Source organism: Danio rerio, chromosome 11 (assembly GCF_052040795.2).
Source record: "Danio rerio strain M-AB ecotype USA chromosome 11, GRCz13ab, whole genome shotgun sequence".
Taxonomy (NCBI): domain Eukaryota; kingdom Metazoa; phylum Chordata; class Actinopteri; order Cypriniformes; family Danionidae; genus Danio; species Danio rerio.
In genome coordinates this window covers 23,943,518-23,963,295 of record NC_141031.1, presented here as the reverse complement: position 1 = coordinate 23,963,295, position 19,778 = coordinate 23,943,518, and the positions used below count along the sequence as shown (strand labels likewise).

At 38.1% G+C, this 19,778-nt stretch overlaps 1 protein-coding gene and 1 long non-coding RNA gene across 12 annotated transcripts in view; one reads left to right on the top strand and one right to left on the bottom strand.

The window, feature by feature from the left end:
- Positions 1-19,778, top strand: part of srgap2 (SLIT-ROBO Rho GTPase activating protein 2) — a 170,828-nt gene that overhangs the window by 86,776 nt on the left and 64,274 nt on the right. For all 11 annotated transcript variants that reach the window (XM_087272423.1, XM_087272420.1, XM_087272427.1 and 8 more), the window contains 2 exon segments: positions 349-541; positions 15,906-16,068. In XM_087272423.1, the coding sequence (XP_087128549.1) occupies positions 349-541; positions 15,906-16,068 (356 nt within the window).
- On the bottom strand, positions 7,859-15,032 carry LOC147834811 (uncharacterized). Its single transcript, XR_015502584.1, has 3 exons — positions 13,714-15,032; positions 12,449-13,601; positions 7,859-12,253 (listed from the first exon to the last, which is right to left on the bottom strand). It is a non-coding gene; the product is annotated as an uncharacterized LOC147834811 (long non-coding RNA).

Sequence of the window (19,778 nt, the reverse complement as noted above, 5' to 3'; positions counted from 1 at the left end):
AAACAGATATTTAAAAAAAAAAAAATTTTCATTAATTTTAAAACTATAATAGTGACAACTTAAATAAATATAACTATATTATTTTAATCAGTCAAATAATAATAAATGTTTCTTGAGCACCAAATTAGCATATTGAAATAACTTCTCACTCAAGAACATTTAAGACACTGGAGTAATGGTCTGCAAAATTCAGCTTTTCCAACAATTATGAAGTGTAGATTTTGACAATGAACATCTAATGTGCTAGTTTTGCAAAACTCTCAAATGATTCTAAGCACCTTTATCCACCATATCCACGTTGAAGTATTGTAATAACTCAGTGTCTTCTTCTCCTTTTGTGATTGGCAGAGATCCGAGCTCAGTTGGTGGAACAGCTTAAGTGTTTGGACCAGCAATGTGAGCTCCGTGTGCAGCTCCTGCAAGACCTGCAGGACTTCTTCCGCAAGAAGGCAGAGATTGAGATGGACTACTCCCGCAACCTAGAGAAACTAGCTGAGAGGTTCCTGGCAAAGACACGCTACACAAAAGACCCTCAATTCAAGTAAGAGAGCCTTTGTGTTGGTACATTACAGCAGCTGTGCTTCCATCCAGCTATTTGAATGCACATTTTAGGGTATTGCATTAAAAGAAACACTCAGTGGAAACTGCAAGATGCACGTGAATGCAAAAAATATGCATAATAATCAGAATCTGAATTGCCAGGTATGTTTACACAGACGTGAAATTTGTTTTCATGACAGAAATTTCCACAGTGCAACTAATTGACAGTGACTGTGCAAATACACAAATAAAAAATGAATAATAATAATAAAATGAGATTATGTACAAATAAATTAAGTGCAAATAGTTTTTTATTATTTGTTTAAACTTACCAGGTTCTGCTGGTTGCAGTGTTCCGAATTTGCTTGTCAATCTTAAGCCAATTGTAATGATTTGTTTTGGTTCAATTTGAAATTTTTCTAACTAATTGCAAGAGCCCGGGGCACCAGAGTGATGGGTCCGACTTGGCCCTAGTCCACAAATTGAATGTTAACTATGTGTGTTATTGTTTATATAAAGAAATTGGTCTATGTGTGCATAAATAGATGCATATTTATGCATTCAAATTTGTAATTAGTTAAAAGGATATGCACATAAACTTAGATCCCACCTTTTGATGTCCAAACATAGACGTCATGGCTAAAACAAGGCTAAATTTGATGTCAAAATGTAATAGATGTCTAATAACAGTCCAAAAATAGACTAGTCATCAAGTAGACAGGAATGAATATATTCTGTCTAATCTGTCTATTGTATGACTAGTCTAGTTCTGGACTATTATTAGACGTCTATTCGATTTTCACTGACAGTAAAATTTAGCCTAGTTTTAGCAAAGACTAGGTGTCTAGGTTTGGATGTATTTTAGATGTCTTTTGAACAAACAAAAATATTTAGATGTCTTTTAAACAAAAAAAAAAAATGGGATTGGCAAAGAAATTCCTTAATTTACATCAAAATATTCATGTGTTTTTGCTTCAAGAGATAATGTGATTGGATAACCAGACTAACCATTGTCAATTAATTTCATCTCACACCATCCTATTTGTGGGATAAAAGTGAAAGTCCATCCTCTGATTGATTTTGTAAAGCTACCTTCCAAAACACAATCATCTTCTCAAACATCAGACACTGCCTCCAAACAAAAGACAGCATGACAGAGATTGTCTGCTACTCTGTGTATTTAATATGGAAAGATATAACTGTTTTCTCAATTTACAAAAACAGTCATTTGTATTATTCTTGGATCATGCTGTAACCACAAGGGAGTCGAGTGACAACGAAATGAGGATCCTTAAGCAGGTTTTATGAAAAATTGTGGTCAGACAGGCAATAATCAAAAACAGGCACAAAGCGGTAAAAACAAGGAAATCCGGAGGCATCGTCAGGTAACAAACAGATGGTCAATACAGGTGGCAGACAGGGTAAACGATAAAACAAAGCAAGGGTCAAAGCACATGGAAACTATATCAGGGAATGCTTTGTAATGTTAAAGGGTGTTAACCAAACAAGACTCAGACATGTGAGTGTCAAAGCAAGCTGTATATATGTGAGTGTAACGAGTACATGAGGAGCATCAGCTGTGTGAGTGTAATCAATGAAGACTTGGAGTAGGTGTGTATGTGTGGTGCATGACAGGACTTGTGGTTCATATGGAGACAGAGTTGTAGTCATTGGGAATGTTCTCCAGCGATCTATGAGGGTTAGATTGTTGGTGATCGTGACACATGCTAGTTTCCCAGGAAGTGGGATTTTTTATACACTGGAACACATGAGACTGAACCATCGAATTTTATTCAATTTATATATTTTTGCATATAAAGTAAATGTGCTACTTAAGATTGAAATATCACTTGACCCAAGTCTTTACCTGGCTGTTGTTTAAAATGTGTGTGTTTATCCAGTATCTCTTTTGATTACATAAGAGCTGTTTGCAGTGAAAGTTAAGACGACTGAGTAAACTCTCCCAACAGTCATCTGATATCCAGTCAACACTACCTTTTAGGCCTTTTCGAAATAAATTAATTAAAATATTCAGTGACGGCTCATATTTTTATTAAAAAGGCGTAAACAGTGTCTCTTTGTTTTTACATATGATGATGACGATGAACCATGTAAATACAGTAAGTCTTTTGAGGCTTTCACAAGACCCTGCTGTTATATAAGAAGCTTGAGATAACAGTGGGGATTTTGATCATGGAATAAAGTCAAGCATTTTCTTCGAAGTCCTTGGTTCTGCTCCAGTGACCCATATTTGATCCTAATACTGTGGCGGTTAGAGTTATTATACGGTATTACAAAGAAACAGCTGGTGTAACATTGAAAGGAGAGTTTGTAAAAAAGAAAATTGGCTGTTTATTAATTCACCGTCAGGCCATCCAAGATGTGGGTGGCTTTTTCTTTTTCTTCTTAAGTAGGCTAATAAGGAAGAAACTGTAGTCATTGGTGTTCATAAAATGCAGGCAAAATTAAATCTGGAAACAAGAAGCTTGAATGCCAGAAATAAATATTCCAGTATAAGATTCTGACAGTATGATAAATGATTACTATGATATGATTACTGCTTTAAAATATATATATAATTTTAAATGTCTGGGTAAAAAAGCAATTTTTGCCCAATTGAACACAATATATAATAAACATTTAAATACTTTGGAACAGCAAGCATGTTTGGCTAAATCATTAAAATAAATCATTGACTTCTGCCATCTTCATTAGATTCAAAAACACAGAATTCTTTACAACTTAAAAAGGCATCTTTGGATAGCTTTCTGTTCTGTGGATATAAAGTTAGCCACTGCACCATTCAGGTCTATAGCAGGCTTGGATGTAGATGCATAAGAGGTTTGTTTTTTAAATGTTTGCTGTATTGTTGGCTCACACCAGTAGCTTTTAATGTTGAGGGTCCTTTTCTCCTGGTGCAGCCGATTCGAATGTTATCCCTTGATTAAATGGGCATTATCAGTGATTATCAGATGATAGATATGGGCCAGTAGGGGCCTTCTGCGCCTACTAGTAGACTCAGAAGGCTGTAATCATCCATCCGAGAAGTGAACGAGAATTATTTATATTATTTAATAAATTTCCCAATAATTGTAATTTAAACCCAATTGGCTCAGTAATATAAAAACAGATCTGGATCTGGAGTCTTTTCTATAAGTATAGCTGATTAACCATGTGGAGCCTTCTTAGCCTACTAGTAGACGCAGAAGGCCCCTACTGGCCCAAATCTATCAGCTGAAATCCACTAATAACACCCATTCATTGGAATGATAACATTTGAATCGGGTGGCTGGAGATACAGTTGTTGCTCTAAAAAACTACACGTAAAACAACAAGAAGGTAACCAATAAAAAACACATAAAAAACAAACATATACCTTAGGACCGATATAACAGAAAATTATAAAAGCAGTTTTAAAACCTTGACTTTTCCAAACCGCGGTAAACCTTGAACCAGTTATCATCCCATGCCTATTGCTAGACTACTGATAACAAAGGTGATGGTTATAACGTAATCTTGTAAAAATCAGTTTCTGAATGCACCTCGCAGGCACACAGCATCATAAAATGTTAGTATTAGGCTAGATTTAGATCGTGACGTCAAGTGACCAGAATTCAATGTCTAGCCAGGATCTAAGAACAACGTTATTTTGACATCCAATAACGACGTTGATATTTGGTTGATTTTAGGTTGTGTTAGAAAGTGACCAAAATCCAGCGTCTGATGTCATAGTGGTAACATCCACACAACGTCAAGGTGGAACATGATTAGACGTTGATAATTGGTTGATTTTAGGTTGTTTTTAGGCTGGACATTGACAGTGGCCTGACGTTGGGTTCTGACGTCAACCCGATTTTCATTTCTAAACAAAATTCATTATCCCCATGACGTGGGGGTGTGTTGCGGTACAACGTTAATATGTCGTCATGTTGGCGTCTTGTCCCTGCAGGGTATAGTCAGAAACATCATGTTTTAATTTAGTGTTGCCTGTAAGTTATGTTTTGCCAGCAACTCAACTTAATGTTTTTCCACTTTCATTTATATGAATCACCATGGCTCTCAGTTTTAACTTAAAATCTTCTTGCAAGAAAAAAATGTTGCATACGTCTTGAATAATCAGAGGGCGAGTAAATTAACAGCTTTTTTTTTTTAAATTTTGGTGGGACTATCCCTTGAAGGACAAAAAACTCAAAGTGAAATCTTAATATTATTTTTATACTTAGCTTCACTTCGAATACTTTTACCAAGCATTTTAAAGCTTTGCTCTATAGAAAAGCAAGTGGCAATTACGCTGAAGACCAGGAATTAAACGAATGCAAGTTTTCCGATACTCACCAGTGAGCTATGAGAATGCTACAGTCTCACGGCAGTCATTATGACAGGATATGCTGTGAAAGAGCCTATTAATCAGTGTTATATACTGTCTAAGCGGATCTCTGTGGTTAGATGCCTGGATACTGTTGAATTCAGTTTGATCTTTTGAAGAAGTGGTTACTTCATTCTCGAAGAACAACAAAAGCCTAAAAGACCAACAGTCTCAAGTTTTGCAAAACCGGTAGTAGTTTTATCAATTAAAGCAGTATGTGATGAGAACATTTATGACACTAACTAGCGATGCACCAAAATGAAAATTCCAAGTAAAAAGCCAAAATGTAGGATGTACAAAAAAAAGCTGTTTCGGTATGTTTCTGAAATATTTTGTCCACAATAACTATGTTTTGATCAACCGATTTTTATGTGTATTTTGGACTTTTGCCTAAAAAAATTCTTAAAGAAAAATTGAGGGTGTTCAGAAACTTTAAAAAGTAAGGTTTTATCACATAAGAATAGATGCCAATAAACTACAATGCAAACACATTTACAGAATACATTTCAACAGGTCATATGATAACAAAAATGGCAGAAAATTACAGGTATATGCATGGACAAAGAGGTCTGAATGTTTTTAAATGTAATATATGTGTTGTAATATATGTATATGCAAAAAAGTAATGACAATTTGTCGGTCATCAAAATATTCTTGAACATCCTCACGTCTCATACCTCCAAAAACCAGTTATTATGTTTATTACATTTCATATTTCTCTTCTGAGGCCAAAGTAATATATTCATTCATTTTCTTGTCGGCTTAGTCCATTTATTAATCTGGGGTCGCCACAGCGTAATGAACCGCCAACTTATCCAGCAAGTTTTTATGCAGCGGATGCCCTTCCAGCCGCAACCCATCTCTGGGAAACATCCACACACACACTCATACAGTACGGACAATTTAGCCTACCCAATTCACCTGTACTGCATGTCTTTGGACTGTGGGGGAAACCGGAGCACCCAGAGGAAACCCAAGCGAAGGCAGGGAGAACATGCAAACTCCACACAGAAATGCCAACTGGGCTGAGGTTTGAACCAGCGACCCAGCGACCTTTTTGCTGTGAGGCGACAGCACTACCTACTGCGCCACTGCCTCGCCCCCTAAAGTAATATATTATATAAGATAAATGTCCACAGTGGCTTTTTCTACTAAAGCAAATAACATTTTTCTTTCGATTTTCTGCAATAATATATCAGTAAGTGATTATTCGGTTCTCTTTGATTCATTGGATGGAAACATTGCTTTATTCACAAATGTTTTATGCAATATTCGAGTTTTTGTTCAATTTAACTAGCATTATTGAATGGAAACATGGCTATCGACAGGTTTTCCAATCACTGAGTTAGCAAAACTTTTGTTTATACTAACATTTAACAAGGCTCTTTTGTAACTCACATTGGTTTATTGTTATGGTGACACATTGCTTGCTGTGTCAATAGGTTGGACAGGATTTCAGTTGTTTTCCAGGGTCTAGTGCGGTTACCTTGACGGGTTTTCTTTTTTGGCTGTTTTGCCCCAGGCACTGTTTTGACATCGGGAATATCCAGTACTTGAACTTTTCTTTCTTTCATCTTCCAACTTGTTATGTGCTTCACTTTGTTCCCTTTTTTTACCTTCTGTGTTTTCACATCGGGGTGCTCTTTGTATTTTAACTTGACTCTTTGGCTTTCAATATGACGGCTAGAAATGCTGAAGGCTTTAAGTCTGGGAAAGTCAACATATGGCTCTCTGACAGCTCGGAACAATCGATAGTTAGCACACTTGTTTTGTGTGACAACTATGTGCCCTACCAGAGCACAGTTCAGACCTTCACGTGGATCTGTTTCGAATTATCATCATGCTGTAGCGAAACGGTTGGATATATATCAAAACATATTCTTCATTCACGGACAAAAAATATATAATCTGATATATTTATAAAAATATATAATTAAAAATAAAACAGTTATATAATAAAAGTTCTTTAAGTCATTATTACTATTATTATTTTGTTATTTTGCATTATTTTGTGGGAAGTCGATTAAATCTAAATTTAGAAATAATGACATTCATGGGTAATACAAATGATAATTTTATTTGAACTGGTATAGTAATATATATATATATATATATATATATATATATATATATATATATATATATATATATATATACATATATATACATACATATATATATATATATAAATAAATCAATGATTTGGATGAATATGCATGGACGAATGGACAATGATACATACATACATCTTTGTTTTTCTTATTTTTAGCTAAGTTTTGTTATTAGCATTCTCCATTATTATTTTATTTTTTTGCCTGCATTTCCTCTCTGTCTACTCATTCTCTTTCATTTTCATCTCCTGATTTGAATGTAGCATTACTTTTCTCCTAAGTTAGGCCTGCATTGCACCATGTTATTCTCTAAATATCACCTCATGTCTCCAAGTCTGCAGTAACCCCTGGCTGCCCTCACACCAGCGACCCCCTGCTGATTTTCTAATCACCCGTCATCTCATTCTGTCCTAATACCATACCCTGTACTCCACGGGTCCCCTGAGCCCCTGGAATCCAGCTCCAACATCTGCATGTTTAACAGGCAAAGGCCACATCTGGGGCGATGATGCCATGATGGAATGTGAGGTATTTTCCGGTCCCGCGCCTCTAGAAGAATTTAGTTGTCAATGAGGCCCCAACTTTCAAACTGATGGGCATCTGTAGGGATGGTTTGGAGACCCCTCATGCACTGCTGATTTTCTTGAAGGCAAAGTTCAGATCAGTGCCTTTTATTCTACCAAGCAAGGGTCAAAAGAATCCTCTATGTGTGGTATGACAGTGTGCGTCATTTGTTCTGCAGCAGGCCTGATGACGGGTCTTTCTGCAATGAAAGGACAGCATGGTTAAAAAAACATGCGGTCTGGAATGATAACACACCATGGTACTGACCTAATTTCTAGCATGCCTGATTTTCTACAAATGGTCTGAGTTGATACAAAGAACCAACTGAAACTGACCACAACGTCTGTACTCATGACAAATAAGAAGGGTGGTGGTCACAGTGGTGCCATAGAGGAGCGCTGATGTGTCACATGCTCTGCTGATTCACTACAACTCAGTTCTCAACTCTTACCCTTAAAAATGTTGAGATGACTAGTGGTTTCACTTTATCCTTTTTCAAATTTGTCATGGTATTAGCTCACTTCTCAAAAACCACTGGTGCTTGTGTGCCTTTCCAGTGTCTTATGGCAGTGACCAGTCATGCACCTGGATGTTGACATTTCTTTGGTTTAGCTCCAACCTTTTTATATACATATATATTCATTTTCCTTCGGTTAGTCCCATTATTCCTCAGAGGTCGCCACATCGGAATGAAACTCCAACTTATCGCAGCATATGTTTTACACAGCAGATGCCCTTCCAGCTGCAACCCAGTACTAGGAAACACCCAAACACTCTCACTTCTCTGTAGAGAGAAAGTATGGGTAGCAGATAGAAAGAAACAGGATTGGCAAGGAACCTTGAGAACTCTCGAATTATCGATTTTGGGTCACTTTTAGGCATGTTAACCATTAGGATGACGGTACCAACTAGCTTCAACCTTTAATTCAAAACACCTCCCTGGAAGTTTTCATCTGTTCATTCACTATTCCTTATTCCACTATTGAAATTAGGGGTGCTTTCACACTTGTTTCAATTTCCTGGACCATACCCAAGTTCAATTGTCCGCCCTTGTCACCTTCTTGGTTGGTTTGTGTTCACACTGTCTTTTTTCCTTCTGAACCCTGGTGCACTTGCGTCACGAGCTGATGCTGTGTGTACCAAAACCAAAAGCAAACCAGAACCACCAAAATAGAAAGACGTACACACTGCATGGTCATTCTGTTTTTACTAAATCTTTTGGATCTGGTAACATACAGAATGTGACTCGCGCCTGGCGCAAAAATATAATAAACGTTCAGAACATAACACAATGTCTGCAGAATCTGTTTTTGGAGGAGACAAGCAGACCTTATCACTGTGCTTGGCAAGCTCAAACTGGACCAGAGTTCACGTGAACCGTACCCCAGACCATCTCTTTCAGACAGACTTGGGTACAGTTCGTGAGTGCGCACCCAAGTTCAGAAGACACGTTCATACTAGCTAAACATACCAAACTCTGACATCAAACCAACTCAGGTACGGACCAAAAGTGCTAGTGTGAAAGCACCCTAAGTCAATGAAAAAGTGTGCAAACTTGGTGACAGGTGCACCAGATGTACTATTGAAGCCATCTTCAGGATGTGAGAATCATTTTGTTGCATCCCTTAAGTTGAGGTCACATTACTGTTGCCTGGCCAAATTAATTTTTTAATTGTTGCCAAAATTCCAACATATGGTTGCCCACAAGTTTTGCTCATTTTTAAAGGATCACATGAATGTTCTGCACTAACCAACAAACAACTGCTTTTTTTAAAAGTGATATCTATGTGTAGGACTTCAATAATGCTTTATACGTCTTTACGCTATTGAAAATTGACCAGTTGTGAACAAACCTGTTCCTGGAAGCCAACTATCCTGCAGAAATCAGCTTAAAATTAAACACACATAAACCACCTAAGTCAAATTCGGTAGAAACTTCCTGGTATGTGCTGCACATGGTTGGAACTAGACTCTCCAGACCTGTGGCCCCTCTGGATCAGTAATGGACACCCCTGCTGTATACAATATAATTTTGGGGGGATTTAATGTAAATGGATCTTTACAGTGCACTTGATAATGTCCACTCTGGTTTTGGAAAATGTATTTCCTCATAAATAATGCATAATATAATGGTTCTAGTATAATTTGGTTTGGAGCAAAACTCAGCAGTAAGGTGGCCCACCAAAAGCACAGTTGGACACCCGAGTGAGTGCAATGACCAATGAACTTTGCCCATATTATGCTTTCATATACGAGTGTTGTAATATTTCCAGTTCTCAAGTGTCACCATACCCCTCGAGCCATTTCTGGAGCTCTAGAGGAAGTGAGCCTGTCTGGTCTGGTGTGTTTGCCTTTACTTTATAAGTGTGTGACACTAAAGGAAAGCAGGCAAGGCAAGTTTCATTTCCTCTCCATTCTGCTAGCTTGACTGATGTCTTCCCAGAATCATGTCTGGACAGAAACCAAGACCTTGTAAAATACTTCTCACCAAAGTGGAGAATTTCCCTTAACACCTTCTTATGTACCTCCCAAATAAGGCTGGGTGAATAAATCAGATATCCTTCATGGTTTATAGTGTACTGTAATGTTAGCATGTTGCTAACATCTGTGTGTGTATTGTTTTGAGCATGTGTTAAAGTTATATATATGCATCAATATGTTTTTTTTTTTCAGTTATGATCTTCAAAAATCTTCTCATGGTCCATGCTTGTGTTCTAGATTTGATTTGTATTGTGTAGTTATATCCTCAGTCAATTCCCGTCATTTCAGTTCCACCAAATGTCACAAATTCCTTCATATTCATCATCTTTTATCATTCTTCACATACCGCAGTGTCATATACTGTATGCTACCTAAGAATTAGCCCTTCTTGGCTTTGCAGAGCGTTCTTTTTCTGAAAGACTAGCTCTGTCTGTGATGACCTTGCTGTTAATTGGGCAATTCCTCCACTCATGTGACCTCAGCTTTTTCATGGCCTTCCAGAATTGACCCGGAGCTCCCTCGTCTGAATGGCCATTTAGGAACCCTTTCCGTCAGCCAAGGGGCCATGCTAATCTCATCAACATCCCTTTGTTCTTTTCTCAAGAGGAACTGTGATTCTCCTAGGACTCCGTCTTATGTGGTTAAGCATGTGTTTTGCTTCTTTGCATATGAAAAAGTAAACTAGTGTGTTCAGGAGATCTTAGGATGTTTCTCAGGGCTGTCAGTGGCTCGGTTTGGTCAACAGTTATTTCAGAATTTCCAAAATTTTAAAAATGTGATTTAGTTGAGTATTCTTTTGTTTTTGCAGTAGCATTGCAAGATGTGTTCACACCATTTTTGGCTCACATACCTATGGTTTACCATTAGAAACTCACCTTCTTTAAACCCTTGTTGTGCAAGACCTTTATTTTTTTGCTTCGCTTTTCACTACATGCTCGAACCAGTTTTGTTCCTCTTGGATCCCCAAGTGTTACTATATACCAACATGCTGTGGGATCGTTGGCAGAGTAACATCAAGATCTAATTCCACTCTTTACCTCAGCCGTAGCCTCCAAACATCCAAATGCAATTATTTCTGCTACACTTCTTAACCACAGTTGTTTAGATGGGGGAAAAGGGTGTATGGGAAAGTTGCTAGAGTGAAAGTTATTGGTAAGTGTGGTGTGCACACCTAAACGCTTTGAACATGCTTGGAATGTTTAGTTACATTGGCAGTTGAATTGTGATTGTTAAAGTGTTGTTTGAAGTTAGTATGTTTTAAGATGAGCTGCTCTGCTATTCGTTCCCTAATTAGTAAGCAACCTTCCAAGGTACAATTCTAAAATATAATTATGTAATTCTCAGTTGCTTGCCTTTTTGATCTACAGAAATACCTTTGACTGGCTGATGACAATAGTTTGGTTTATTTGATTCTAATCCTATCATCAGAGGAGTTACATAAGCACAGATGAAGTGAAACATGTCCAGTCCATTCCACAATGTTGACAGATGTTGAGCAGGGGGACAGGCTGTGATGTACCTCCATAGAGCCCCCCGCTGTGTTCTGAATGTTGGCTGATTTCCACTCTCTTTGAACTAGCAGGGAGGAGTGTCTGTCTGAAGTCTTGTCGGCAGGCAAAGCCAGAGGGAATGTCCTGTACTGAGAGACAGTCTCCGTCGAGTGATATGATTAGTCCAACACACTCTTCAACATGGAGGACTGTGTTAGACAAGTGTTAATACACCCCCTTTACTCCATGTGAGCTTTAATACACAGACCAAGACTAATTCAGGACATTAGTAGTGATTGGTTTTAGCCTAGAATATGTTTTTGAGGTTGACTTTTAATTTTCTAAAAGGGGTTCGGATAGCATTGAGATATACAATAGAGAATAAATTTTTTTTGGAAAAACAGATTGTTTATACATTAATTTTGGATGTTTTCTTTAGAAATATCTTTTAAGAAATAAATGCACTTTAAATGTATTTGGTTTTTGGACTTTAGAATTAAATGTACATCAAATTTGTGCTGTCTGATCTTATCTTTACCTTTTTAGTTACTTAATTGACTCTTCAACACTTAATGTTAAAACATGATTTCTGAACTACTAGAAAGCTCCAGTTTTTGTAAAATGGGGTGGCACAATGTCGGTAGTGGTTAGCACTGGTTAGCACTGTCGCCTCACAGCAAGAAGGTTGCTGGTTCAAGTCGCTAGGTTTCTCTGGGTTCTCCAGCTTCCCCTACAGTCCAATGGCATGAGCTTTAGGTGAGTTGAATAATCTAAATTGGCTGTAGCGTATGAGTGTTTGTGTGAATGAGTGTGTATTGTAGTTTCCCAGTACTGGGTTGCGGCTGAAAGGGCATTCGCTCCATAAAACGTATGCTGGAATAGTTGAAATGGGTGACCTCTGAAATAGAGACTAAACCGAAGGCAAATGAATAAAGGATATCTGAAAACGCCAACCTGATTTCACCAAGTAGGACATGTTTCTTGATTAACATCTATGTTGATCCTGCATCAACATTCCAGTCAGCCAATCAGAATTAAGAAAAATGTTTACGTTTATGTTAAGTTTAGGCTTTTGATTAGGTTTATGCACTTCTACATGATTGTTATCCAACTATTATTCCCCTCAGATTTTAGAAATAATTTACAGTTGTGGTTAGGTTTAGAGATAGGGAATAGGTATGGATTACATTTTCGAACAAAAATGATTGCATTAAAAAGTGACTTAAAATGTAGTTCACTGTTTTTGTTTTTCTCTGTTTTTGTTCAAACAGAAGCCACTGTAAATTGACATGACCAATTAGAACAATAGAAGTCTGTGTGGGAAGCTTTTTTACCTTCAAGCAAAACTTCCATCACAAGGATTTTTATTAGAAACTCTGAAATGATATTTTCATCATTCTTTAATTAGCTTAAAATTCAAACAAACATCATTTATTCAATTTTTTTGCAGGACTGGGTGTATTTACTGTCATTTGTTATACTTTTTTAGTAAACGAAAGTGTTTCTAAAATGAGAGCCCAGCTAGCAAAATTCATACAGCTCAATTCCGGCCCACACCAGACACTTACAGTACATCCTGGTCACATGGAATGATGGCACTTGGGCGGTATGTTCCTGTATGCTAGATCTGGGCCACAATCAAGCCTTAGCAATACCACATATCGGCTAAAATTCATCCAAATGAACCAGAACTGACCCTTTTCTGGGCCACAGTTTGCTTTTAATCTTGCCAGATCTGGCCTACACCAAATACTTACATCCACTTGCTGAATGGAATGATGGCTCTTGGGTGGTCGGCTTCTATTTGCCAGATCTGGGCCATAAATTAGCTTTATAACTACCCGTATCTGTTATGTCAATGATCACTATACTTCATCTTTACCAAAAGTGACCTATCATACAGTATGTTTTATGATAACAGTATCATACTTGCCACATCATACCTCCGCTGCTTTGAGCTCACACCATCTTTAGCCAGAGATGCTCACCCATATTCGCCATATCTCATCTGGGTCACTATAGACTCACAGCCACATTAGCCAGAGCTTACTGTGCCAAATATTTGCCAAAAGTGGTCAACATATGTTTAAGTTAACTGGGCCATATTTACTATATCTTCTCTGGGTCACTTAGGCTAACAGCCACGTTAGCTAGAGTTTACTGTGCCGAATGTTCGCCAAAAGTGATCCACATATGTTTTAAAAAAAACTGGGCCACACTTGCCATATTTTTTTTGAGCCAATTTAAGCTCACAGCCACATTAGCCAGCTTACTGTGCTGAATATTGCTGAACGTTTGCACCTACACATGTGATACACTTTGGGTTTAGACTCAGATTTCCCTTAAATGACTATGCTACATTTTTGCCAACTGTGGCCCACATTTGTCCTCTGTCATTTGGGCCAAATTTACCATTTTTCACATGGGCCACATTAGGCTCACAATCTTTGCCTTAAATGGCCCGTATATAAATTGGAATCTTTGGCCCGCTTTTGCCATTGTACAGGTGGGCCACTTCAGGCTCACATTCGTTTTGTCTGGGCCGAAGGAAGCCCACCAGTGTCCCATAGCTGCCTAAAGTGGCCCACATTCATATGCTATCTGGGAGAGCAAATGGATTTTAACTCTCCACATTTACCTTTGTTAAGTTGTTAAACCTCATATATCTACACATTTGCATATCGCTGATGGCTACAGTTGCTAGTTGTTTGGTTAGATGTGATGAATGAAGGTTAGATCAGTTCTCACAGATGCTCAGCACTCAAGCTAACAGCAGGACCAAGGTCATGCGTTAGCTGTTCCTCTATAAACACACTGGCTGTAAAACATTAACAGACCGCCGGATGCTTTTCTGTGAGCTTTGTAGATGCCGTCTTTTTTGATTCTCCTTTCTGGTGAGGTTCATCTCTGAGGTATTTTGACAGCAGGGAACGTGCCCCACCTCACGGGCTTCTGCGGGACGCTCAGCATCAGCTGTCTCTTCTGGCATGCACAGGCTGCTGGGTCCATCCCTCCAGCATATGCCTGGAGTAACGCAGGGCTTAGCAAAATTCCTCTTTAACGTGACGTCCATCGCTTTGTATGTCCAGGAGTGGCTTCACACAAAGGGCATTGGGTTTATCAGGACAGATCTTTACATGTGGATACACTTTTTAATCACAGCGGGACTACATGTGTTAAAGTAACCTGTAAGATCAAGTGCACATCAAGAACCTCTACAAGGTTGTTTTGAACTGATTTAAATAATGATGCTTATGTTTTGAGTTGTATTTATTGTGAGATTTAATGCTAAGCAAAGTCTTTATTTTGTCCTTAAGGCAAAATGTATGCATATGAGCAGCACATAGATGCTAAGGATAAGTTAGGAATATTCATAATCAATTAGCAATGATTGTGCTAGTGAAATAAAATTAAACAACATTGTCTATACTGTGATTTTTTTTTACGGAAGTCTGCTAAAGATTAAGTTTAATGCATGACAAATAAAGGGTAAAGAATGAAACTTAATAAATACAATAAATGCAATAATTCTTATATTAAACATTCATTAATCCATTAATTTTCCTTCAGTTTAAACCATGGTCACACAAGAGTTTGAACATGCGTAATTTTACTGTATGGATTAAACTAAATGGTTAGACATTTAAAAAAAGCACGTGATTGGTCCATATTTTAAAATTTTGTCCAGGGAGGTCATGTTTTGATCTTTGATTGGTCTCATGCAGTCACGTGATGCGGTTTCGCAGGTCAGAATTCACCAAGCTTGAACTTTGCAACACAGTGAGCTGTGAAACTTGTTGCAAGGGACTTTAGTCCTTTTATTTATTAGGGGTCGCCCCAGCGGAATGAACTGCCAGCTTATCCAGCATATGTTTTACACAGCAGATACTCTTCCAGCCACAACCCAGCTCTGGAAAACATACACTACGACCAATTTAGTTTATTCAATTCATTTATAGCGCATGTCTCTGGACTGCGCAAGAAAACGTAGCACCCTGATGAAATCACTCGAACACGGGGAAAACATGCAAACTCCACACAGAAACGCCGTGCCGGCTTTATATTAAACATTTTTAGTCTATTTTATTTTGTTGCTTTATGTTGCACTTTGATTATTGTCCCTCTGATTATTTAAAAGAATAACAAAAACAGATGTATTTTACAGGAAGATTTTTCCCTTCTATTTCAAAATTTTGACAAATTTACTAAAAATGTTTTCATGTTTTCAGTTTGTCGCATAATATAATGTATTGTAAAAGCAAATTGTTATAATAATAACTTGTTTCATCCAATGTTCTTTCTCTTTTATTTTAAAGTGAAAGCTAATATTTTTGTCTTTCCTCTTCTCTGCAGAAAAGAGCAGAATATCTTGTCTCCAGTCAACTGCTGGAACCTTCTCTTGGCTCAGGTGAAGAGAGAAAGTCGAGACCATGCCACTCTCAGTGATCTCTACCTCAACAACATCATCCCACGCTTCGCCCAGATCAGCGAAGACTCAGGACGCCTCTTTAAAAAGGTGACATTCGCCATTATAGACCAGTTGATTCCTCTATTAAAGCCACAATAGTGGCTTAAATAATAGCTTAAGCCTAAGGTATTCCTCATTCAGTTCAATCAATAATCTTTCTCTCAACATCATTTATTTTTTTCTAAGTGACACTTTTGTGAAAGTGCATCCAGCATCTTTTAAAGTTTCTTTCCTCTTTGCTTGTCTAAAGTGGTAGTGCAGAAATGCAGGTTGCTCACTATCTAGAGATGTAAAAGAGATGCCTTATCCACAAGAGTCAATCAGGTCAAATTTAACTTTGTTTAGTGAGAAGATCAGAGAAATTTCACAGGTGATCTTCTTGAAACAGTCATATATGGAAGCAAATGCAATTCCATTTGAATTTTGGCCGGTTACATCCAGGACACAGAAACAAGCAAATGTAGCTATTAATATTGCTGTTTACTGTAAATATGTCAGGGTTATAGCTGCTTAAGACAGTGGAGTCCAATCGCGGTTCTGGAGGTCCGGTGTCCTGCTGAGTTTAGCTCCAAATTGCTTCAGCCCACCTGCCAGAAAGTTTCTAGTATATTAAGTAAACACTTAATTAGCTGGTTCAGGTGTGTTTGATTAGGGTTGAGACATGCTCTGCGTCCGAAATCACATAATTCCATACTATAAAGTACCCTAAAAACAGTAGGGACCATGCAAGTTGAGTAGTATGTCCGAATTTATAGAATTTGAAAAACAGTAGGTGAGAAGTACCCGGATAACCTACTTCTTCCAGTTAGATTCTAAAGTGCACATCGGATGGATGTTATGCTATCTTTTGATGAACCGCAGGAGAATTCATGAATCGAAGTGGAGCAATTTCGAAAACTTATTGCGGGTAGGTCATGTGATGGTGACAAAATGGTGGATGTAGTACATCCATTCATGTCACTCAAATTCATACCTACTTTTAAAATGGCAGAGAAAAACATTTAAATTCAAAAACAGTACCGACTGTGTAGCAGGCAATTTCAGACGCAGCCACGGTGAATGCATTTAAAATTGACTTTTTCATTTGAAATACGGCAGTCACCGCACATTCACGGAAATGTATACGGTAATGTGGCATTTGCAATTGCATTTACATTATGTAACAATTCATGCGTCCATGTATTGAAAATCCAATTTGCAATTGCATTTGGAAATTTTCCAGAATATCCCTCCATCGTTACATATTTGATTCTCGAATTGGTAAAAGAATTGAGAAGCTAGCTTTGAACTCTGTCCTGTAAATTTGAGGATATTTATAGTGAAATGCATGAAATGCATTAGAAGTCTCAGGGATATTTAAGGTCCAGTTCAAATTACGAAGTTTTAAATTACGAAAAAGGAAGCACTTAATTTAGGTTTGAGTTATTTTTTTCTTGTTCCAATTCCAATTATAGTATCTAAAATGCCACAGGGGGCGACAGTGGTTAGCACTGTCGCCTCACAGCAAGAAGGTCGCTGGTTCGAGTCCCAGCTGGACCAGTTGGCATTTCTGTGTGGAGTTCTCCCTGCATGTTCTCCCCGTGTTGGTGTGGGTTTCCTCTTGGTGCTCCAGTTTCCCCCACAGTCCAAAGACATGTGTCAGAGGTAAATTGGGTTTACTTAATTGGCCATAGTGTATGTGTGTGAATGTATGTTTTTATGTTTTCCAGTACTGGGTTGCAGTTGGAAGGGCATCAGCTGTGTAAAACATATGCTGGAATAGTTGATGGTTCAATCCGCTGTGGCGAACCCTGATGAATAAAAGGGAAATGAATGAATGAATGAATGAATGAATGAAAATGCCACATACAATGAATACAAAATTCTGATATCCTTATCGTGAGTTTTTAAAACCATAAACTAAAATGAGACATAGTTTAGTCTACTAGCATAATATGTGTATGCCTTTGAGTGTTTTATTATACAGTTAGACTGTAACCTGTAGACTGTGCCCTTTTTCAATTTACAGTATAAGAACTGTGAAGTATTTTTATCTGTAGTTTACTAAGTGCATTTTATCATGTTTCGCTAAGAGATCATCTGAAAAAACCCATAAAACAATTATATCAATCCATACAAGACTAGTAGCTGTAAATATAAATACACACCCAGGTACTGTATCAGATCAGTACTTAGTATTGGCTGATACCCTGAGCCCATGTATTGTAATCGGTATTGGAAACGGAAAAGGGCTGTCAAAACATCTCTATTTTATCCCTCTTTTTTATTTTAACTTCCGGCATGAGTCTTTCAGACCCCTATCATCACTTCTTTTATTCCACTTTCTCTCTGTCTCTTCTCCGATTCTCTTGAGAAAGATAAATGAGCCTTCATATCAACATATTCTTCTCAACTCTCAGTCTATTTCCCATGTGTAGTTTAGCTCACTCTGCCCTCAGTGCTGCAGCAATAGCAGGCTCTTTAATTGAACGCTCCTGGTCGGCCTTCTCTCTGGAGGATTCCCAGGAATCGCTGAACTCTGGGCGATTGCACTCACTCTGCGTCCCGTTGCCACACACTTCTCACCTGTCTTAAAAGCTTTATGACATGCTGGAGAAATTCAGCACTCTAAATGCAAATAGAGTCAAGGAAGCCGTGTCCGGAGGAGGTTTAAGACTTTATTGAACCACAAGAGTAGACACACAAGGAAGGAAAACATCCTTAGAAGTGTATAAAGAGAAGTATGGTGAAGTTTTGGAACAATTTTGTCCATATTCCTTAGTACTAGACCAAATTTAGGTTGTACTCACACTATGTACAGTTGCCTTGAACTGGGCTAAAGCACGCTTGTCCTACCTCCCATCTCCCCCGACGGCCAGCACTCACATTATATTCAGGGCCTGGGTACGATTACGTCATCGATGCTGCGCTGTTCAGAAAGCCATCTCGCTCAGCACAGTGGAGATTGCTTTAGTAATATCGTTTAAGTTGTTTGATAAGCAGTAACATGCAGTCAAATATTTCGCTGAACAGATCAGTCACTTTTGACGCTCATAAACAGCCATAGAGTACTCGTGCTGCAAGAATTAGGAGGTTTGCTGAAGGCGCAGCTGTCATGCAGGGAGGGGTTTGCGTCTTTAATAATCTGTGACAGTTTGCGTTCATTAAACAGTAAGACTGATTATTAAATCCATATGAAACAGTCCTTAAAAGTCACATCTCGCTTTCAGTTTCGGGCTTTGGCGTGTTTTGCACTTACACACAAGCGTACCACGCCAAAGCCCAAGTGAACCGCGCTCAGGCCCACCTCTTCCAACCGGGCCAGGGCTGGCCAAGTAAACCGATTCAGAGCACTCACACTTCTCAAACGATCCGCGAAACGGGCCTGGGCATGGTTTGGATAGCATAGTGTGAGTAGGCTCTTAGCTTCAGTAATAAAAGGTGATGCTATTAAGCAGTATGTTTTGCTGGTGAAATCGAGGCTCGTCAGGCCAAGGGACATTTTTCCACTGTTCTTTTATCCATTTTTGGTGAGTACGTGCAAATCATAGACTCAGTTTGCTGTTCTTGGCTGATATCTGAGATATTTGAGGTTTCAATTGGTTGTGTGCTCAGGGATGCACATTCAGTTACTTGTGCTTTCTATCAAAAATGACTCGTCTCCAAAAAAAAATTTAATAAATAAAAATTAATAAATAGTGTTGTGCTTAATTATTATCAAATATTGAGCTCTCTCTTTTTGGCCTTCTTTTCTTTCTGTTAAGGAAAGGGTTTGTAGT